At 44.6% G+C, this 23,139-nt stretch overlaps 1 protein-coding gene and 1 long non-coding RNA gene across 3 annotated transcripts in view; one reads left to right on the top strand and one right to left on the bottom strand.

Moving 5' to 3' along the window:
* FBXW4 (F-box and WD repeat domain containing 4) overlaps nt 1–19,309 on the bottom strand; it is a 92,216-nt gene extending 72,907 nt beyond the window's left edge. The window contains exon 1 of the mRNA XM_062214821.1: nt 18,600–19,309. Within this exon, the coding sequence (XP_062070805.1) occupies nt 18,600–19,309 (710 nt within the window). The remainder of the gene's footprint in view (nt 1–18,599) is intronic.
* LOC133776111 (uncharacterized) lies at nt 18,621–22,062 on the top strand. 2 transcript variants are annotated; one of them, XR_009868342.1, is made up of 4 exons: nt 18,621–18,733; nt 19,677–19,740; nt 19,907–20,030; nt 20,735–22,062. It is a non-coding gene; the product is annotated as an uncharacterized LOC133776111 (long non-coding RNA). The 2 variants fall into 2 exon arrangements; XR_009868341.1 differs by lacking the exon at nt 19,677–19,740.
* The last annotated feature ends 1,077 nt before the right edge of the window (nt 22,063–23,139 follow it).

Raw genomic sequence — 23,139 nt, 5'->3', positions numbered from 1 at the left:
TGGCTCAGCCCCAGCCATTGTGGCCATTTGGGAAGTGAACCAGCAGATGGAAGATCTCTCTCATCTCTCTCTCTCGCTCTCTGTAACTCCCCTTTTAAAATACATGAAATAAATATTTAAACCAACAAAAACAAAAAAGAAATGATTTTGAATAGGTCGAGGGAAACTATGCACCTTAAAAAAGATCTTAATTGGCTTTATTCTGTTATTCTAGAGTTGAGCAGTATTTCATTCCATAAAAATGTTTCCTGTACTTTTATTTCAATAGTTATTGCAAAATTGTCATCCAAAGGAGGATACAGCAACTTCTACCTCTAATATCATAATCCTGTGTTTCTTTCTAAATTTCTTTGCTTTTTTTCAAATAAACAACTTTGATATTTTAGAATAAAATCATATTCATATTTCAAAAAAGCTACAAATACTGCATACAGAGATCTCATATACCGTTCAATCAGCTTCCCCCAATATTAACAACTTACATTCCATGGTATATTTGTCAAAACTGAGAAATTAACACTGGTACATTTCTATCAACAAATTCCAGTTTTATTCAGAATTCAACAATTTCTTTACTAATGCCTTTTCCTGTTCTGATCTGATCCAGGATACCTCACTGTAGTTATTCTCTTTACGAGTTTCTCAGTCTTTCCTTACTTTTTTCATCATCTTAACACTTTTAAAAAAAAAAGTATTTATTTATTTGACAGAAACAACGAGAAAGAAACAAAAAGGGAGGGGGGCGGGGAGAGATAGAGAGAGTGAGCGAGCAAGAATGAATTACCATCTGCTGGCTCACTCCCCAAATGCATGATACACAGGAAGTTAATCCAGGTCTCCCATGTGGTGACAGGGACCTAAGTATTGGAGCCATCACCTGATGCCTCCTAGGAAGCTGGAACTGGGAGCAGAGGCGGAACTAGAACCCAGGCATGTGAGTGTCTCACTGGTAGCTTAGCTGTGAGGCCGAATGCAGACCCCCAGTCCTGACAAGTTTTACAATTTCTTTTTATCTTTGCAATTCCAAATTTAAAAATTCTTCGTTGTTTTTTTTTTTTTTTTTTTTTTTTTTTTTTTTTTTTTTTGACAGGCAGAGTGGACAGTGAGAGAGAGAGACAGAGAGAAAGGTCTTCCTTTTTGCCGTTGGTTCACCCTCCAATGGCCGCCGCGGTTGGCGCGCTGCGGCCGGCGCACCACGCTGATCCGAAGCCAGGAGCCAGGGGCTTATCCTGGTCTCCCATGGGGTGCAGGACCCAAGCACTTGGGCCATCCTCCACTGCACTCCCTGGCCACAGCAGAGAGCTGGCCTGGAAGAGGGACAACCAGGACAGAATCCGGTGCCCCGACCGGACTAGAACCCAGTGTGCCAGCATCGCAAGGCAGAGGATTAGCCTAGTGAGCCGCGGCGCCGGCCCTGTTTCTAAACATATAAAATTGTTTTAAAATTGTGAAAAATTTTGAATATCTGATCACATGGTTCTTATTTTTAAGATTTATTTATTTATTTATTTATGTGTGTATGTATTTGAAAGTCAAGAGTTAGAGAGAGAGGGAGAGACAGAGATCTCCCAGCTGATTCACTACCCAAACGGCCTCAACAGTTGAAGCCAGGAGCCAGGAGCTCCATGCAGGTCTCCCACGTGCATGCAGGGCCCAGGCACTTGGGCTATCTTCTGCTGCTTTCCCAGGTGCATCAGCAGGGAGCTGGAAAGGAAGTGGAACAGCCAGGACTTGAACTGGCATCCATACGGGATCCTGGCTCTACAGACAGCAGCTTAACCCACTAAGTCAGTGCTGGCGCCTGGTCATGTGTTCTGAATCCATCAGCATTTCTCCTGAGAAATGTTTGCTCATGTCCTTTGGCCTAACTTTCTGTTAAGCACATTGTCTTTCTCATGTGAGTTTGTAAAGCCTCTTTGTATATTCTGTGTTATAACTTTTTTCAACTTAATCATTTTCTTTTTCATTTAATTTATAGTATTTTATCCATGCAGACATGTGAGACTTTTACACCTGTGGTTTCATGTCAATTTTTTGAACATTTTAAAGAGTATGAATCCTTAGGAAAAGTTTTCCTGCTGTATTTTTCTGGGTAACAGAAGGTTAACATAAGGAATATTTTATTTCAAACCCTACTATTGGAAATCTTTTCAACATAGTAAGTAGAGTTTAGTTACCCGAATACTATTTTTAAGTGATATAGAATGTTATCCTCTCTCCCAATCATAATTCAACATACAGTTTATTTAACCAACATTTAACATGGCGCTTACAATGTGCCAGACACTGTTTTAATTTATCCAATGCCTTATACATATCATTAAGTACTTATTGATAAAGAAATTATGCTTCCCATATTCTTAGCTTTGTTCAACTAGAATACATTGGAAATAAGCAATACGCAAACTGCCTGTGATTTTAAAAACTCCAGAAATGGCTCAGGTTGATATGAATTTAAAACATAATGACCAGGGCCAGCGCTGTGGCACAGCGGGTTAATGCCCTGGCCTAAAGCACCGGTATCCCATATGGGCGCCAGTTTGAGTCCTGGCTGCTCCATTTCTGATCCAGCTCTCTGCTATGGCCTGGGAAAGCAGTAGAAGATGGCCCAAGTACTTTGGCCCCTGCACCCACGTGGGAAACTCGGAAGAAGCTCCTGGTTCTTGGCTTTGAATCAGCACAGCTCCAGCCATTGTGGCCAATTGGGGAGTGAACCAGTGGATGGAAGACCTCTCTCTCTCTCTGCCTCTCCTCTCTCTGTGTAACTCTTTCAAGTAAATAAATAAATCTTTAAAAAAAACAAACATAATGACCAAAGTAAAAATTCAAGCTAATGAAAAAAATATCACTGGCTGGCGCCGTGGCTTAACAGGCTAATCTTCCGCCTTGCGGCACCGCACACCGGGTTCTAGTCCCGGTCAGGGCGCCGGATTCTATCCCAGTTGCCCCTCTTCCAGGCCAGCTCTCTGCTGTGGCCCGGGAGTGCAGTGGAGGATGGCCCAAGTGCTTGGGCCCTGCACCCACATGGGAGACCAGGAGAAGTACCTGGCTCCTGGCTTCAGATCAGTGAGACCTGCCGGCCGCAGCGGCCACTGGAGGGTGAACCAATGGCAAAAAGGAAGACCTTTCTCTCTGTCTCTCTCTCTCTCACTATCCACTCTGCCTGTCAAAAAAAAAAATCACTGCTTACTTAGTGCTTTAGCTTTGTATTGCATGTTTTTGACTTAAGAAGGGAGAGAGGGAAAAGGAAAACATGCCTTGAAAAAACACTGGACAAATGGACTCAAACAGTTAACTGACAACAGCCAACTTTGAGTACCTTCATTTTCTTCTTTGTGCTTTTATATGCTTTCCCATTTTTCGACAATGTAACATTTTGATAGAGGAAAATGCCCATTAAAATAATAATACTGTTGATGAAAGTGGAAATCAGTTCAGCAAAAAACTGATTTTGATAGTCAACTGATATCATAAAGTATGAGATACTATAAATTTCATGAAAAAAAATGGAACTGAAAGATAAATTTATTTTTTGGTGAAAAAAGTATTTTTTCATAATTTGCATTTTTCATGAGCTTTTTTAACAAAGCCCCTTGTATAATTCAAAAAGTAAAAAAGTGAATGATGTAGTTTAAGTAGAAGAAAATGAAATATACACATATTCCAATGAAAAATAGAGACGATTTCTTGATTACAAAAACAGCAGAAATGTACCCATTATAATGCAATATAATGTGTGCATTGATTCTATTAAACTGGAAATAGTCCACAGAATTTAAAGTGAGATTAAAATGAAAACAACAAAGTAGAGAAAAATTAACAACACTATAGGTTAAGTTTATCTCTAAAACTTTAAAGAACTGATAAAAATCTATCGAGCTAACATCCTGTCTCCAATACTCTGTCATCCATGTCTAATGGAGGACAAGAAAAGTCACGTGGTGTTCCCCCAATAAAACACTGGAGAAAACATCCCATAATAGCAGTTTACAGACATGCACCTTAAAAAAACTTTTAACATACCACGTCACATATATTAAGTGGAAAAACCCAACACTAGCTTTTGGTTTGATAGAAAATTTTAGGTTTAGTGTACATATTGCTGTGAACAGGCTCAGCTGGCTAGGAAATTTGCTGGTAAGCCATTAAAAGACAGCTTTTGATTTAGCATTCCTACTTCGTGCCATGTATTGCAAAGAAATAATTCAAAATAAAAAAACACTTTTACAAATATATTTATAGCTGCAGCTTTGTATAATATATTGGAGGTAAAATCTGGAACTAGCCCAAATGTCTGTCAGTAGGGGAGAATGGTATAGTAACGGAATGGAATAGACCGTCATTAGAAATGACAGATGTGAAGACTGTAAAACATTTTTGAAACAACTACTGTATAGCAAGTAGTGGAAATGTTAGAACTAAGTCAGATTTACAAAGCCAGAGGTGGGGAGATAGGGCACAGAATTATGTCTCTGGGGCTGGTGCTGTGGTATAGTGAGTAAATCCGCTGCCTGAAGTGCCAGCGTCTCATACAGACACAGGTTCGAGTCCAGGCTGCTCCACTTCTGATCTAGCTCTCTGCTATGGCCTGGGAAAGTAGTAGAGGATGGTCCAAGTCCTTGGACTCTTGCACCCATGTGGGTGACCTGGAAGAAGCTCCTGGCTCCTGGCTTTGGATCAGCCCAGCTCTGACCATTGTGGCTATTTGTTGAGTGAACCAGCGGATGCAGAACCTCTCTCCCTGTGTCTCTGTTTCTCTGTAACTCTGCTTTTCAAATAAATAAATATTTTAAAAAATAAAAATAAGGGGCTGGCGCTGTGGCGCAGTGTGTTAACGTCCTGGCCTGAAGCACCGGCATCCCATAGGAGTGCCAGTTCAATACCCGGCTGCTCCACTTCCGATCCAGCTCTCTCCTATGGCCTGGGAAAGCAGTGGAGGATGGACCAAGTCCTTGGGTCCCTGCACCGATGTGGGGAACCTTGAAGAAGCTCCTGGCTCCTGGCTCTGGATCAGCGCAGCTCCGGCCCAGCTCTGGCTGTTGCAGCCAATTGGGGAGTGAACCATCGGATTGAAGACCTCTCTCTCTCTCTGTCTGCCTCTCCTCTCTCTGTATAACTCTTTCAAATAAATAAAAAAACCTTTAAAAAATAAAAATAAATTATGTCTCTATAAAAGCTGAGAAGACATAAACAGATGATGACGCTCTAGGAAGCGGCCCATTTTTAAAAAATGTATCATAAGATTGTTGAAAGCTATGTATTTCTATTTACCCTTAACTGAATAGTACATTAAGTAAGGTTACAGAAAAGTCATAAAAGGCAGATGATCCCAGGTAACTAATTTCTCTAATTGTCCATTTCTTCAGCTATGAAATGAGGATAACACTTCAACAATTGCAAAGTTTCAAAGGTGACACCGAAAACAAAATACAGTATAAGCTATACATCTCTAAAAAAGGTTCATTACTTTTACATGAATATAAATATTTGTGGCAGTCAATATCCATTGTTTAGGACTTAAACCTAGATCATCACCAAAATGAATAATCATTCTTTTTTCTTCTGATTAATTTAGTTACAAGTATTAAAAACTGTCCCTCTCATGGCAAACATTTGTCATCTTTTAGGCTTGATGATTAGGACTTGGGTATATACCTGTTAAGGCTAAAATTTCTACTGAATTCTTCCATTGGGTGAGTGTGGTCTCTAGTCTCACATTACTACAGAGACACCTGAGCTATCAGGTTTATGGAGATCCGGAGCAAAAGTACTCCTTGTCAACTGTTACCTGCAAATCCCTCCCAGATATCAAAGAGATAATTTGCAGGCTCTAAACTAATTGATAGAGGTGAAATTAAAAATGGAATATTTTGGATCACAGCAGAAAGAAAACAGAGGGAAAGGAATCAGCCTATTTTCTAAATTGGGATAAGGACAACATCTCTATCATCACTTAACTGCTATTTGGTGACACTTTACTAAGGGTCACAGCACTTCCCAAAGGGCTTGGTCACAGCAGCAAGAAACTTTCAAAGTTGAACTTTACAGGCTACCACACAGCAGGTGCAGGCATCCTCTCAGATAAGCACCAATCAAAATACTTGGCTGTGCTCCTTCAAAGCAAATTTCAACTTAAAAAAAAAAAAGTTCTACTTGGCTTTGACCTGAGAAAGTGTCACTTTGTTACAAACATCCTAGCAGTTCAGTTTTTTCATCCCTTTTGTCCAAGCATCCTGGACGGTCAATTCCCTCGCTGGTAACCAAACTGCATCTATGTCTCTATTGACTTCAGCACCAGAAAAAGCCAGAGAAATTAAGAAAACCTCCTTACTCTGAAGAGGCTATCTCTCCCTCCTCGTGGGAGTCCTGCCACTGTCCTGTCACAGGGAGTCCATCAAAAGAGGCAGAAAAAAGGGCCTGAGAAGACAGGAGCAGGTGCCCCGGGGAATTCTGTAAGCACCCTACTCCTCTGGCTGGTCATTTCTCCTACATCGTTACTGATGTGAAGTGAGGGTGCTCCCCTAGAAAAGTGGTTAGTGCCCTGTAAATAAATCTCTTGGTAACTACTAATGCACAGAGGAAGTTATGGCCTGGCCTGTGGGCCTGGCTTTAGCGCCATCTTCCCAGCCCACTTTCTCTTGCCTCCGGCTCATTTTTCCACCTGGGCTCTCCCTCTCAGCTTTCCTGCACTTAGTCACCACCAGGGACTGACTGCATTCCTAGGTGCAGGACCTATTTTAAACAAACACAGCACAAGGCGCACCCACAGTAAGCTATCTGGCCCCTGAAATCTTGGTGAGTGAGTCCAGAGCGCAGAAATTAATCTTGGCAGTTATCTAGAATCCCCCTTCATTTCCCCTCTCCTTGTTCACACCCCAAAACCAAAAGCAAATAAATAAACCTAGTTGGCAAGAAAATGGCTTCGGGGCAGCAAGGGGATGTGTGGGTGTATTGGAGAAGCCTTAAACCCACATAATCTCTAAGATCAGAAAACTCCTGAACACAGATCAATTTCCCTCCCTCTACCATCCCGAAGTTTGGCTCCCCTTGATGTCACCGAGGCTGCCCCACTGCACACCTGGCAAGGTTTCCTTAAGTATAGCTTTCTGCGGACTTGGGAACTCAGGAAAGAAGGGTGTCTGTCCCCAGGAGTAGAATGAGGCCATGTCAAGGACACTGGGCCGAGGAGAGGGACAGGGCAATACAAAATGATGCTTGGAATTTTAATTTAATTCTGCCTCTTGATTTCTCCCACCTTCTTCTCCGAAAGCAGATTCCACCAGTACCCTATATTGCCTGTACCCCCTACTTCCTCTACCAGTATTAAGAATCTAGTTTTCACATACAAGTATTTAAGCTGCCTTAAGTAAGAAACTTCTAACCCTCATTTATACTTAATTCAACTGAATACTCAAAGAGCCTCAGCAGTAGCGGTCCTCCTTTCCCCCCCAAAAAAAATAACACCAACGAAAAATCAGACTGTGTTACATGGCTTATCCTCCAGGTCTGGGAATGGGGGTTAGCCCCAGCACACAGGGTGGTGTGGCAGCATCACGAGAGGACAATGTACAATGAGGGTATGGGGCTGGCAGAGCCAATCTTCACTTCCCTTGAGTGGCCCCAAACATCAACCCACTTAACCCATTCCGCCTCCCATCATACTCTACACTATGCATTCACCCCTGTATCCACACCTTTGCCTCTAATGCCAGTGCCAACCTATCTTTTCCTCTGACAAATGCTCATTCCTTCTGGGGACTTGTCAAATTCAGTCATTTTCAAGATCCAGCTAAAGCTGCTACTTCCCTGTCTCCTCTAAACATCCCTCTCCACGTCATCCGGGCTCTTAGACTGAGCCTTCCAGAAACCTACTCATTTCGAGCTTTTCACAGCTATACATCTTTTTTGTCCAATATAGTCATAAATTCCAGGGATCAAATCTTAAGCCTCTTAATGCTTCAAAAAGTGGCTCTCAACCAGCATTCTGCAGACTAGCACTAGACCAGAAATCCTGAATAAGTGTGTCATCAAATTTTGAACTATTTCTAGAATCTGTTTGTTTGACAATCTACACTTCCAGGGTTAGGCATTTAGTATAGTGGTTAAGACACCACTTGGGACACCCACATCCCATATCTGAGTATTGGGTTAGGGTTCCAGCTCTGCCTGCAATTCTAGCTTCCTGCTGATGCACACCTGAGAATCAGCAGGTAATCAAGTGGATGGGTCCCTGCCACCTATGTAGAAGACAGGGATTGGGTTCTGGGCTCTCAGTTTCAAATAAATAAATAAAACTTTAAATTCCACACTTTATTCTTTAAAAGATTTATTTCTATATATTTGAAAGGCAGAGTTAAAGAGAAAAAGGAGAGAGAGCGAGAGAGAGAGAGAGAGAGAGGTTTTCTATATGCTAGTTCACTCCCCAAATGGCCGCAACAGCCAGGATTGGGTCAGGCTGAAGCCAGGAGCCAGGAGCTACATATGAGCCTCCTACTTGGGAGGATTTGGGCCATCCTCCACTGCTCTCCAAGGCACATTACCAGGGAGCTGGATCAGAAATGGAGCAGGAGCCCGGCACTGTGGCGCAGTAGGCTAAGCTTCTGCCTACGGTGCCGGCATCCCATATGGATGTTGGTTCCTGTCCTGGATGATCCTCTTCCAAATCAGCCCTCTACTGAGGGCCTGGGAAAGCAGTGGAAGATGGCACAAGTGCTTGGGCCCCTGCACCCATGTGGGAGACCCAGAAGAAGCTCCTGGCTCCAGATTGGCCCAGCTCTGGCCAATTGCGGCCATTTGGGGACTGAAAAAGCAGATGGAAGACCTTTCTGCCTCTCTAATAAATAAATAAAATCAAGGAAGAAAAGGAGGGAGGGAGGGAGGGAGGGAGAGAAGGAGGGAGAAAGGGAGGGAGGGAGATGGAACGGCCAGGACTCAAACCAGCATCTGTATGGGATGCCAGCTCTGCAGGCAGCGGCCCAACCCACTACACCTCAGCGCTGAATCCAAGTTCCACACTTTCACAGGGATTGCTCTTAGATACTAAACCGTAATATGGCCTGTGATATGATTTGCTGCAGACAAGAGGAATACTGCATGTTCAAAGGAAATGTGTGGGCTTCATCTCAGAGAATACAAGAGAACAAGGTCGGGGAAAAAGAGGGCTACTCAAACACTAACACAACAGAAGGTGAATACAGAAAGAGCATAAATAATCATGGTAGGGCTTTCAATTTCCTGATACTTGCATTTGCCTTTAATCCTTTCATGTAGTATCCAAAATTCTAACACTATACAAAGGTATGTCTGAGACACAAAAATTGAGAACCATCGTCCTAATATGGTTAAGTATATTGATAGATACTGCTGACGTAAGAGTTCTCAAAAAGTATGCCTCTCCCTTCGGTAAACCTCACTTCCAACAATACACAGGGTCTTCAAAAAAGTTCATGGAAAACATGCAGTATGAAAAAAACTATGCACACATTTCAAAAAATTTTTGCACCAAAATAAATTTAACCTTTAATCCTATTTCCACAAACTTTCTCAAGTATATCCTGGTATCTCTGGTCCCAAAGGTTCTGCCTAAAATGGTATAAAATGCCACATCCACAAGAATTCACCCAAGTCTTCCAAATTCTTATGCTATAAAGGCTCAAGGGAAGGAATCTAAGCAAAGTATCTTAATATGGCACCCGCATGTCAAGCTGTCCAAAGGAGTTTCAGAAGCACTGGATATTACTCTGGTCCTCTACATGGGTGAGCTTAGAATTCAGAGTTGAGCCAAGTTCATACCCATTTCCTTCTGCCATTGGTCAGGTTCTGTATTTACAGGGCATTTAACCAGTGAGTGTTAACAGATGTTAACAGATATTAATCAGATCCAGTGTTGTGGCGTAGCAGGTAAAGCTACTGCCTGCAGTGCCAGCATACCATATGGCCACTGGTTCAAGTCCTGGCTGCTACACTTCTGATCCACCTCCCTGTTAATGTGCCTGGGAAAAGCAACAGAAGATGGTCCAAGTGCTTGGGCCCCTGCATCCAAGTGGGAGACCCAGGTGAAGTTCCAGGCTCCTAGCTTTGGCCTGGCCTAGCACCAACCAGTGCAGCTATTTGGGGAGTGAGCCAGTGGATGGAAGACCTCTCTCTCCCTGTAACTCTGCCTTTCAAATAAAATAAATCTTTGAGAGAGAGAGAGAGAGAGAGAGAGAGAGAGACAGACTTATGGAGGAAAAATAATTTTATGGTTAAAAGATTTTGGACAATCCTGGCTGAAACAAAATTGAGTACATAAGTCCCTGTAGCACAGGGACTGTGAGTGCCATTAGCTTACCAATGAGCATAATGATGCCCCCAAGAGGGGGATGTGGTGCACAACATATCCCACACCCATCTGATTACAGAATTAGTTTGTCAAGAATCCCACAACACATTTTGGAAAGGGTGATCTAGCACCTTCTGAAAATAAACAGCAATAAGATCGCACTATTTTATTGTAAACAAGTCTTCCTCCAAGTGATCCGTGAGTTCGGCTACAGCAGACTTGGAGGTGGACCTCATCCTCCCACCTTCAGAATGACTTGTCCCTGGACTCCTCACCTGAAATGTGAGAACTAATTGCTCTGCTCTGCTTCCCAGGGTTGTCTTTTACTGTTTTTAATCTTGAAGCTGTGTCCATATTCATCACCAAAATAGGCTCTCAACCCCAGTGGTCAAAATTACTATCGTGCCCTCCCAGCATAGAAGGGGATAGAGAGAACATGAACCAGATGCCACCCAGCAAGTTTTCATATCTCCAGTTCTAGGCCATTATGATAAAGCCAAACTGCAGCCAAGATAAGAGCTGGACAACGGCTCTCCCTTAGCCACTCACTTCTGGAGGGAGTCCCCTCTGCAGCGTGTGAGCCACTGTGTCGGAATCTGGTTTACCTTTTCAAGATGGATTTTCTAAAGGGAAATTCAAAGAAACATGGGAGGTCAGAGCTGAATTACAGTGAAGAAAGAAAAAAAGTACTCAGACTATTTCCCTTTCTCTAAAGAGAAGGAACTTATTGCACAGTTGGTGAATGGGGGAAATATCGTTCCTTTCAGTGAAATAGCCTTCCAGGAAAAGTATCCAGCATATTTACTATAAAACAATTTAATTTCCCTGTCCCATCACCTGCCACCCCATCCCCACCCCACCCCCCAGAAAAACCCCACAGATTGTGGATTTCCTCTCATTCTTGGCAGAGTTACCAGAAGAAATATAATACCCCCTTCGGACTGCTCCCAACAGCTGCTGGAACAAGCGGGGGGAGCTGGGGGTATCCCTCCAAAGCTGCATCTAAAAACGACCATTCCCCCTTCCAAACCACACAGCCAGTGAGCATAAGACTTCTTTCTCCATTTTTCTAAAGCAAGGGGAAGCCACAAAAGCAACAGTGTCCGCTCGTCCAAAACGCTCACCCGTCTCAGGCTGAGCTGAAGCGTCTCCACAGTAAGCCACTCTTCTAAGCTTGCCCTAGCGTGGATTTCTTGGAACAACCTTCTGCTACTACTACACATGACTAACCGTGTCTGTCTGTCTGCTGCATCCACCAGTTTTCAAGTTAGGGTTCTTGTCAAATGCCAACTCAATGTAAGTCTCTTGCCTCTGCCCACCTGTCCCACCTCATATATATATAAATCCCCTTTTAGGTCAGGAGCCCTGAAAAGCAAAAACAGTCTAGAAATAAATTCAGCAGTGGCACCCCTATACTCCTGGATCTTTATCCCTTGCCCAGTGTCATCAGACACAAAATGCTCCTCAACTCTGTCTAGAAAGGCCCCCTATCCCCAGGCAACAGGGAGACAGTCAGCCTCAACCTCTCAGCTGAGACCACCAACAAAGAAGTTCACGAATGTCAACTAGGGGCAGAGGCAATCTCTCTCCTTGCCAGGAGAGACTGGACGGAACTCCCAGCATCATTCCCCAAAGGTGACAGCCGGGGCTGAGTGAAGACCGTGAAAACTGTACAAGAGCTGGTAGAGAAAATATAATGTAAAGAATGATTCGAAATCAGGGCAGAAGAAGGCTAAGGGATGAACTGGCTGACCCCAAATGTCTTTTCCATCTCCAACTCCTATGATTCTTTGACCTCCAATTTTGTGCTGTGGACAAGGAATGGAAAGTCAACAGACATGGTGATGTTTTGAAAGAGCCTGGCAGTCTGCTCTTGTCATTTAGTGGCCTTTGCATGTATTTTTTAAGGTGTCTCCAAGCCCTGTCTTCATTTCACAGTTGTCACCTTTCTCAGCAATTTGAGCTCATGTCAAATACCAAAAAGGAGGAGGAAAAGAAAGAATGTGTTGGCAATTAATTGCGGGCTAAAGAGGGGCAGGCACAGGGGCCCATTGGGTGGCCCAGACTTCCAGGGAGGGCCATGTGGACAGTATGGATGAAATGAAGAACTGACACAGAGTTGGGACAAGGTAGTCAAACTTCTAACAAGAAATTAATCCTTCAGATAGTCTCATACTCCATTTTGGATACAGCTTGAGTACTTGCATGATTCAGGATTCATAAACATATTGTTACTTAGCACAACCATCTTGCTTCTACTGACCACAACTGGAGTTCCATGTGATTCTGTTCAAATCTGAGTAAGACTGCTGAATAGAAAGGTCTTTCCTCGAGAATAAGCCAAATCTTTGGATTTTCAACCTCTTCTAATGGTAGACACACCTGAGAAAAAAAATACTGAAGCTCAGCAAAAATCACTCTCTGTGGATCAAACTAGTGGGGTACACCAGCTTCCACTGAAAATTCAAGACCCGATTTTCATCCCCTTTATTCAAACAATTGATGTCATCTGAATTTTCAAATTTTACTGGAGCCTGGCATCAACAAGAGCCCACCTGAATTTCTCCCTGTTCTGTGGTTATGCCATCATACCAGAACCTAATCCAATGCCAGGGTCAACTCAGAGTTAACGTTAAGTTCTCACACAAAGGTAATTCATTTCTATGTAAAACATTCAGAAATAATTTTTCTAAAGTAAGTAGGCTTCCTCAGTGACCTGTCAGTTGGGTCTCAGCAGCTCAAGAATGATCTTTACCCAATATGAAAGTTCTACACAGAAACCTGAAGCTAGGGGCCAGTGCTGTGATGTAGCGGGTAAAGCCGCTGCCTGCAGTGCTGGCATCCCGTATGGGCACTGGTTCAAGACCCAGCTGCTCCACTTCCAATCCAGCTCTCTGCTATGGCCTGGGAAAGCAGTAGAGGATGGTCCAAGTCCTTTGGCCTTTGCACCTGCGTGGGAGACCCAGAAGAAGCTCTTGGCTCCCAGCTTCAGATCAGCCAAGCTCTGGCCATTGCAGCCATTTGGGGAGTGAATCAGGAGATGCAGATCTCCCTCTGTTCACCTCTCTGTAACTCTGCCTTTCAAATAAATAAATCTTAAAAACAAAAAACACTGAACTAAAAGAGCACTGAACTATTTTCAGAGATCTCATTCCAATAGGAATTCATGCAGTTTGTGAAATCTTTGTGTTTCTGCCTTAAAAACCAGGAAACTCACCCTCTACCATTCTAGTTTTACAAGAATGGAAACGACATAAGCTGCTTCTATACCCTCACAATTGTGGAGTAGAAGGCCCCTTCCACTCTTCTAGTTTGCATCTGGAGGTGGCGAGTACACTAGCCCATTTCCTGCTTCCACAGGTGTATTGTTTTATTTATTTTGAGCATGTAAACTGAACTCTACTTTTATTAAGTCACAGAAGTCATTAAAAATAAGGTATTTCAAAATGACTGAAGACAATAAATATATCCATATATGAAACTTTTCAATGAACTGGAGAAGAAGTAAGTGATTCTCCTCCCTAGGTAAGGCAGAAAGGTGAGAGAGCCTGGGTTACTTTGAGTTGCTAATTGTTTTCTGAAGATCACACTTTAGGCTTTAAATGTAACCAGTCAGTGATGCCATCTTCATTCAGAGTTAGGAAACTTTATGCTTTCTGGGCCAAAAAAATGCTCTTAGGCGCAATCATTTTAAAACAAACAAACACACTCTGCTTATCTGTGTCTATCTCACCACTCTGGACGTTAATCATCACTGAAATAGATACCCCAGTCCCCCAGCCTCAAAGAGCTCCAAGGCTACAGGACGTGGCCAGAGGAATGAACGTACATGCCAGGGCAAACACCCCAGGACCTCCCTCCCTAAACACCTATTGTTAATTCCAGGCAAATCTATCACAGGCAAAAAAGCAAGAGCACCAAAGGCTGTTTTAACATAAAACTCCGGTTGAAAGTATGTTAACACTTAACTGGGGATCAAGTAAGTTTTCCTTGATGCGAGACTGGCAGAAGTTATTTTAGAAATAGGTTTACATGCACACATACTTTTTTCTTTGCGTTCTTTGCTCTTGTTAATTTTCAGTATCACAGTTTGCAAACAGTGCCTCTGCTCGCTCCGCTGTCACGCTGTCTGCTTCTCTCACCCGGCCTACATTAGAAGCTGACAGAACTGCGTTTCAGTGTTCTGTTCCTGGACGCTGCAATATGTGAGTTTTCCCCAATACTCTTCAGGGGAAACTTAAAAGACCAGAATATGAAACATTTCCTTGCTTTTTATTATTATGATATCCAAGATATTTCTATTCCCCTAGGCTTCATAAAAATCTTCCAAGAAAACTGATTTTAAATCGGATGACTGACTGGAACTATCTTCCTGCTCCCTTGGAAAAAAAAGGAAGCTCAGGATGCGAACTAGTGTTCACTGTTTGGGCAAGAGGCCTAAAAGGAAGCAAATTATTTGTTTGTGGTTTTAAAGTGGCCAAAATGCCTTCAAGCACAAGTATAAGACCATTAACAAATCACAAGGAACCGAAGCAGTTCATCTTACTCAACAAAGCTATGATCAGTTAGGAACAGCCAAACTGAACAGGGCTTGCCCTGGGCCGGAAGGTCAGTAAACCTTAGCAGTTTGTGTTTCTGAGAATCAAGAGGCTCTTCAGCAGGGAGCACAGATCCTAAGCCCACAGGTTCTGCTGTCATGTTTCTGAAAACATTCAGGACAGGTGAGAGAAACTAAGCCGAGAGAGCTTTCCCTCCACCCCCGTCTTGAGGCAGCACCTCCAGTTCAAGCCATCCCCACTTCTGCTGTACAAGGACGGAACAGAGAAGGCAAGCAATCCAAAGTTCCATTTGACGGCAATTTCCTGTGGGCCTTTCTCTGTGCTGAACACTGTGCCTAGCACTGTGCATTTAGGCCTCATTTTACAAGGCAATGTTAGTCTCATTTTTTATAGACGAGGAAATTCAGGGCCAGTAAGGTTATATGGCTTCTGATAAAATGAAGTTTTATGTTGTACTTATAAAAACATATCCGGTCTGCAGTGAATTAGCCCAGAGCAGGAAGGACAGCCCTGCCACTATCCAAGCAGCCATACTCCTGATGCCCTCAGAGGGCCGGGGTGCACGCCTTCTCCCTCCAGGGATGACAACCACTTCCCTTAGTGGCTTCTTCAGTCTCTGCAGCTGTCCAGAAACAGACCACACTGGCAAACGCCGTCTCCACCTGCTGTAACACGCATAACTTCTCCCTCAATGCTGAACACCAGGCAGTGACCCTGCTCTTTATCAAGTGCTACAGTAAAACAACTTCCCGAGAAGGCCAGAGATCCTTCACCCTAGGACACAGGCGAGAAATCAACACACACATGTCTAATAAATAATAAAGCCACGGTAGCATTTGGCAATCTCAATGCACTTTACATTACAAACTCACTTCATCTAGTATTCATGTTGCTGCAGTACACAGATACACCCTTACTATCTCTTTTTGGACATCGCAAAAGGAAAGAAAAAGGAACTATTTTAAATTCACTCATTCCATCTCTATAAGGTGAGAGAGAAAGCCAAACTGCCTTGGTTGGCTTGGGTTCCAGTCATTTTAGCCAAATTCTTTTCAAGGTAATATCCTTTGAAAGAGTTAGTCTTGTAAGAAAGGAAGAGGAAAAATACTGTCTTTGCAAGTGACAAGACTACAGGCTCAAAAAATTCCAAGGAATCATTATCGACAACAAGGTCATGGTAGTATTAATAATGAGTTCATCACAATGATTAGGTGTGAAATTTACAAAAGATTCTAGTAGTGTATATATCAATGGTACCCAGCTGCAAAACACTGAAGAGACTGTATTTGTAATAAAAGCAAAATGCATACATTGAGAAAGACATAGGAATAAGTGTAACAGATAAATCAGAGGAACAAACTGGAGAGTTCTGATGTGGATCCAACATACATACATATATCTGCATATAAATAAACAATATACAACAAAATAAGCTTTCCAAACCAAAAAGAACAAGAAGAAACAATACCAGGTGTAATGATACCTACGTAGCCATTCTGGGGAAAAAACAGTAAGTTGAGTTCACCTCTTACACCAAAAAAAATGTGATACTGCTGAAAGTGTAAACTATTTAAAAATCAGATTCTAAGGAGACCAACGGGAAATTAAAATGAAGATTTATCAGATCTATGGAGAAATTATAAATTTCTCATCTTTGGGGGACAAGAGAGAAAACTCACAAAAGATTGTCAGATTCTAATACATTAAAGTGTAAAACTTTTATAAGATAAAAATGATAAAAAGAATTGACAAGGAAAATATATGCATCAAATATGACAGGCAAGAGTCTAACAACTATGATCCACGGCTTCCAATTTTATAAGAAAAACACCAAGAACTCAATAATAAATGGGCAAAAAGCAGGAACAATCTCACCGCAAAAACATTTATCCCGACCAGTGATAAGAGATGGGAAACAATACAATTTGGAGACAACAGTATATGTTCACTAAAACAGCAAAGATCATTTAAATTGATACATAAGATTGGTTCACTCTTTGCAGGTGCACTATAACTTGAAGCAGCACCTTTGCAAACCATAATATTTGACCCAATAAAGCCCACCCTGAGATTTTATCCTGAAAAACTAATTAAAAGACATGTCAAATGGTATGTGACTTACATTTCTTTTTTTTTTTTTTTAGAATTTTTTTTTATTTAGTAACTATAAATTTCCAAAGTACAGTTTATGGATTACAATGTGGCTTACATTTCAATAAGACTGTTAGCCTAAAATGCATTATTCATTATGCACCCATGTATTCTGTCAGCATCAGTAAGACAGCAACTATTGTGGGTGGAGGTATATGCTTAAAAATTGTTAACAATTAAAATAGGGTTGGGCATTTAGCACAGCAGTGAAGACCCCATTGGGACACCCATATGCTGTATCAGAGGGCTTGGGTTCAAGTCCTGGCTCCACTTCCCATTCCAGCTTCCTGCTAATGTGCACACTGAGAGGTAGAGGTGATGGCTCAAGTTTCATGGGTCCCTGCCACCCACATGAGACCCAGATTGAGTTCTAGCTTCTGGCTTCAGACCAATCCAGTGAACTGGAGAGTGAACCAAAAGATGGAAGATCTCTGTGTGACTCTAAGCCTTTCAAATAAAATTAAAAGACAATTTTAAATAGTTTTCAATAGAGACCAGCATTGTAGAGTAACAGACTAAGGAGCCACTTGCAACACCTGCCTCCCATTTCAGAGTGCAGTGCAAGTCCCAGCTGCTCTACTTCCAGTCCAGCTCCCTACTAATGTACCTGAGGGATGATGGCTCAAGTGCTTGGGTTCACGCCACCCACATGGGAGACCCAGGTGGAGTCTCTGGCTCCAGGCTTGCCTGGCCCAGCCCCAGCTGTTGTGGCCACCTGGGGAATGAACTAGCAGATGGAAGATCTCTTTCTCTGTCACTCTGCCTTTCGAATAAACACATCTTTTTAAAAATTGTTAAAATTAAAAATGTCTAAGTAAAATTAGGGTCTAGAGGTGATGGTGTTGTGGCTTTCTAGGTTTTAAAAAACATTCTGTAATGTTACTCCACGGCATTAAAACTGCCTTTTAAAAAACACAGTTGGATGATGCAAGGTACAATCTGAGAGCTTTTACTCCCCCAATTTCATACATTTCACCTGTCCCGTTTTAACAGCTTATGTGGTTCAAGAAAGCTCTTCATTGGCAGACTCCAGGCCCTACCAAGGACAGGCCAAATTGCAACACCATCCCTAATCCAGCCTCTTGCCTCAAGCAGGCACCTCGTTCATGGCCCTAATCCAGCCTCGTTCATGGCCGTCCGCCTGTACAGTCATGAACCACGGCTGACACTGGGGCTGAGCGCTTGCTCTGCTCCTAGCTGGATTTGATCTGAGCTGACGTCCACGAAACGTTCTGATTGCCACTTCGTGGACCCGGGGCTAAGAGCTGGACTGGAGGAGCCGCCCAATGCACGAAGGAACACAGGCCAGCCTGAGGCTGAGGCTCTGGGGCGAAGGCACAATTAAAAGCTGGAGGGGGTGCTAACTGTGAGCAGCCGCCCACGGGGGAGGTGCCGACAGGGATGCTGTGGGGAGGTTTCCACGAAAGGGGGCCTTGGAGGGAGGCAAGCCTGGGCCTCGGAACTCGGAGTGCGACACAGACCCGGGCCGACCAGGCCGCGGCGCCCCGCCCTTTCCCGGGACGCCGGCCCGCCCGGGGCGGGGAACGGGCGGGCGAGCGGGCGCTTACAGGTCGGTGCCGAGCCGGGTGAAGCCGGAGTTGAGCGAGGCCCGGGCTATCCGGCGCCAGAGCAGGTCGCAGCTGGTGAAGCGCCGCAGCCAGCGGCACACCTGGGCCAGGCGGCCGAGGGCCCGCATGTCCAGGTAGGAGCAGATGAGCAGCAGCAGCTCCTCCGGCAGGCGCCACAGCGCGGACCCGGCTGTCGGGCGCGCGGCGGGCGGGCGAGCCGCTGCCTCCTCCTCAGCTGCTGCCGCCATGGCCGCCCCTGTCCCCGCGACGCCGCCCCAAGCCTGACTCCCTCGCCTCTGTGCTCTCCCCGGCCTGGTGTCCTCCCGCCGTCCAGTCCGGACCCTCCATGCCTCCTGCCCATCGTCTCTTCCTTGTGCCTTGTCCCTCGCCCCCGCTCTCCCCTCGTCTCGCTTAACGAGGCTCCTCGCCCCTTCCTCCACGCTTCCGCCCCGCTCTGCTCCCTCGGCCGGGCCTGCCCCCGCTCCCGCCTCAGCCCGCGGCCCCGCTGCCTCCGCCGCCCTCCGCGGCCCCGGCTTCCCTTCCGCCCCGCTTCCTCTTCCGCCTTGCCCTGCGCCCGCTTTTCCCTTCCCCTTCCCCTTCCTTCGCTTTCCCCTCGCGACCCTCCCTTCCTGCAGCTTCCTCGCCTCCCCGCCCTCGCCCTCCCCTGGCCCGCCGTTCCCGGGGGCCCCCGAGCGGCCCTGGCTGCCCATGAACGGCCGCGGGGCCGGCCCGACGCGGAGCCGAGCCGGAGCCGCCGCCGCCGCTGCCGCCGCCGCGGGCCCGGGAGGAGGCGACACCATGTCGGACCGGGTCACATGGGGCGGCGCGGGCCCGGGCTTGGGCCCGCCCCTCACACCTGCGGCCGTGGAGCCACTTTGGGGTGCGGGCTGAGGCCGGGGCGCGGACAGCCCCCATCCCGGGCAGCCGGGAGCACTTGGTGCGAGCGCAGGCGTTCGTGCATCGAGCTTGCTGTGGGACCCACCGAAGGCCCCTGCCCTCCAGAAGCACCTAGTGGGGTGGCTTTCCTGTCAGGGGAGCCTTCCTCTTCCTCCCTTGAGTGAGGCTTCCTCTCCGCAGGCCACATGCCGGGGCCCCAGGAACAGCAGCCCTGGAAGTTCCACACCCCGGTTTCTCACACAGGGTATGAACCAAGGGCCTGGCGGTGAACTTGCATGTTGGACCTAATTTGGGAGGCGACTCCTTAACTCCCAAAATAGTGTCAGGACATGGCAAAGGTAGGCCTTCTTATTAGCCACCACCCAGGTGCAAAGATCACCCAGGATCCCTTCTCTCTACCACCCATTCAGTTCTCATGGCACCCACCTGAGAGGAGAGCACCCGAGGTCTACACCTGTGCTGTCCAACACCGTCCCTCCTTGCCACGTGACTCTGAAGCATTTGACGTGTGACTGGTTCAAATTGAAGTATGCTGTAAGTGTGAAATAGACAGACTTTGAAGACTTGTACAAGAAAAAGAAATTATCTCGTTAGTAATTTTACACTGATTATGTGTGGAAGTGAAATTTAGAGAAAGGAATATGGCTGCACCCCGAATCCAGACAGAAAGGAATTGAGGGGTTTCTTTTGTATTTGTCTACATCTTAACACCCATTTTCAGAGAGCAGGAAGGAATGAGAAACCAATTCCAAAAATTATTCAACACTCAGCATAGCCAAGGAGAGACTTAGGGAAGAAGCTACATTGTGTTGAGATGCTACAGAAGCGTCGTGTAACAAGGTCAGACCGGAATCTGGCTTGGCACTGGAATTACTTTTTGATCTTAGCAAAACAACAACAACCAAAAAAACCCCACCTATCTTGGCCTTTTAGTGTTCTCAGTCTGTAGAGGAGATAATGCCTCTGCCTTACTTTTGAGGGATAAATGAGATGATCCCTGTAAAATGCTTTGAACTCCTCTAAGAAAATTCTCAATCATAGTTACAGGTCAAATCCTGTTACAAAAAATAACCTCCTCCCACCCCCAGCCCCGGAAATACAACAAACACTTTGTGTAGAAAACGATTTCCAAACTCCAGGCAGTGGTTTATGAAAAGCAATATTTGATACATTTCAGAAAAACCAAAGAATTTAGACCATCTTTCTGAGGTAATTATAAAAAACTTACTTATTCACAGGTATCATGCTGTTGGAAAGCTATCAAGACAGGAACACTGCAAATTAAGGAAATATCACATCAATTCAACATTTATGGATCTCTGTACAGTGAGGTGCTCTGGAAAGATAAATGTGGTTCTTACATTTTGTGTTTAGATTTGAGTAAGACATGTTTGTAATTTCTTACTATAAAACTATTTTTTAAAAAAGATTTTTATTTATTTACTTGGAAATCAGAGAGATGGAGAGACAGAGATCTTCCATCTGCTGGTTCACGTCCCGGACCAGCTGGGGCTGGGCCCTGTCAAACCAGGAGCTTCATCGGGGTCTCCCACTAAGTGGTAGGGGCCCAAACACTTGGGCCATGTTCTGCTGCTTTTCCCAGGTTTTTCCATCAGAAGTGGAACAGTGGACATGAATGCTGGCCCCCTAATGGGACTACTTTTTAACCCTTCTTTAATACATCTTGAAGTTGAGTAGTTCATCAACATTCTGCCTAATTTTTAGTGAACTAGAAGGGACAATTATTTCAGTAAACTAAGCTACCATGAATTAAGTCAGAATTAATCCACAGTCACAAGTACAATTCATCCTTTATTCCATGTTGGCTTCATTGATAGAAAAATTAAACTATCATTTAAAACCATCAAATCGCCCTCATTCATACCCAAACTAGAGATCAAGTGAACTGCTTAGGCTTAAATTTATGGTTTAATGATTTTTTTAATATTTATTTATTTGAAAGAGTTACACAGAGAAAGAAGAAGAGGCAGAGAGAGAGAGAAAGAGAGGTCTTCCATCCGCTGGTTCACTCCCCAATTGGCCGCAACAGCTGGAACTGCACCAATCTAAAGCCAGGAGCCAGGAGATTCTTCTAGGTCTCCCATGCCAGTGCAGGGGCCCAAGGACTTGGGCCATCTTCTGCTTTCCTAGGCCATAGCAGAGAGCTGGATCAGAAGTAGAACAGCAGGGACTTGAACTGGCACCCATGTGGGATGCCGGCACTGCAGGTGGGGGCTTTACCCACTAAGCCACAGCACCAGCCCCAATGATTTTCAAAAAAGCCAAAGTACTCACTATGCAGAAAGAAAGAGAAAGGCAATGATGATGTGTCTCTAAATTCCTAAATTTAAAAACAAAACTATTTAGCCCCAGCTCAGAGAAGCAGGTAGAGCAGTGCTCCCTTCTGCTGCCCCTGTGCACAAATAAAATCCAATTTGGGTTATAAACCAAATTTTTAAAAATTATATCACAGAAATCACTCTAAAAAATCTTTTGGGGGGGCCAGCACTGTGGTGTAGTGGGTAAAGCAATCAACTTCAGTGTCAGCATCCCATATGGGCGCCAGTTTGAGTCCCGACTGCCCCACTCCTAATCCAGCTCTCTGCTATGACCTGGGAAAGCAGTAGAAGATGGCCCAAGTCCTTGGGCCCCTGCACCCACGTGGGAGACCGGAAAGAAGCTCCTGGCTCCTGGCTTCAGTCGTTGTGGCCATTTGGGGAGTTAACCAGCAGATGGAAGACTCTCTTTCTCTGCCTCTGCCTTTCAAACAAATAAATAAAATCTTTTTAAAAGAAAATTAAGCTAAATTATTTCTAAAAACAAAATAAAATTGGGCGGCCAGTATTGCAGCACATCAGGTTAAGCCACCACCGGCAACACCTTCACCCCATATCAGAGCCCACGTTCAAGTCCCAGGTGCTCAGCCTCTGATCCAGTCCCTGCTAATGTGCCTAGAAAGGCAGTACAAGATGACCTGAGTGCTTGGACCCCTGCCACCTATGTGGAAGAACCAGATGGAGTTCCTAGCTCTTGGCTTCACCCTGGCCCAGTCCCAGCTGTTGTAGCATTTGAGAAGTAAACCAGCAGATGGAAGATTGAGCTGTCTGTCTTTCTCTGTCACTCTGCCTTTCAAATAAATAAAAATAAATCTTTTTCAATAAAAAGATGTTTTTAAAAAATTGTGGCTGAAAAGATAGTTTTGTAATGACAGTAAATGTATATATTCATAGAGGACCTGAATAACATTTTACTATCAAAGAAAATAAATATTACTAATAAAAGAGTGCAGTGAACTTCAGAACATCTTTAAGAAAAGTCATCAAGTGGTTGGCACTGTGGTGCAGCAGGTTAACGCCCTGGCCTGAAGCACCAGCATCCATATGGGTGCTGGTTCGAGACCCAGCTGCTCCACTTCTGATCCAGCTCTCTGCCATGGCCTGGGAAAGCAGTAGAAGATGGCCCAAGTCCTTGGGCCCCTGTACCCACGTGGGAGACCCAGAAGAAGCTCCTGGCTCCTGGCTTTGGATCGGCGCAGCTCTGGCCATCTGGGTAGTGAACCAGCAGATGGGAGACCTCTCTCTCTGTCTCCACCTCTCTCTGTAACTGTCTTTGAAATAAATAAAATAAATCTTTAAAAACAAGA

This window comes from Lepus europaeus, chromosome 17 (genome assembly GCF_033115175.1).
Source record: "Lepus europaeus isolate LE1 chromosome 17, mLepTim1.pri, whole genome shotgun sequence".
Classification (NCBI taxonomy): domain Eukaryota; kingdom Metazoa; phylum Chordata; class Mammalia; order Lagomorpha; family Leporidae; genus Lepus; species Lepus europaeus.
The sequence above is the reverse complement of the archived record's forward strand: the minus strand, read 5'-3'. Positions and strand labels throughout refer to the sequence as shown.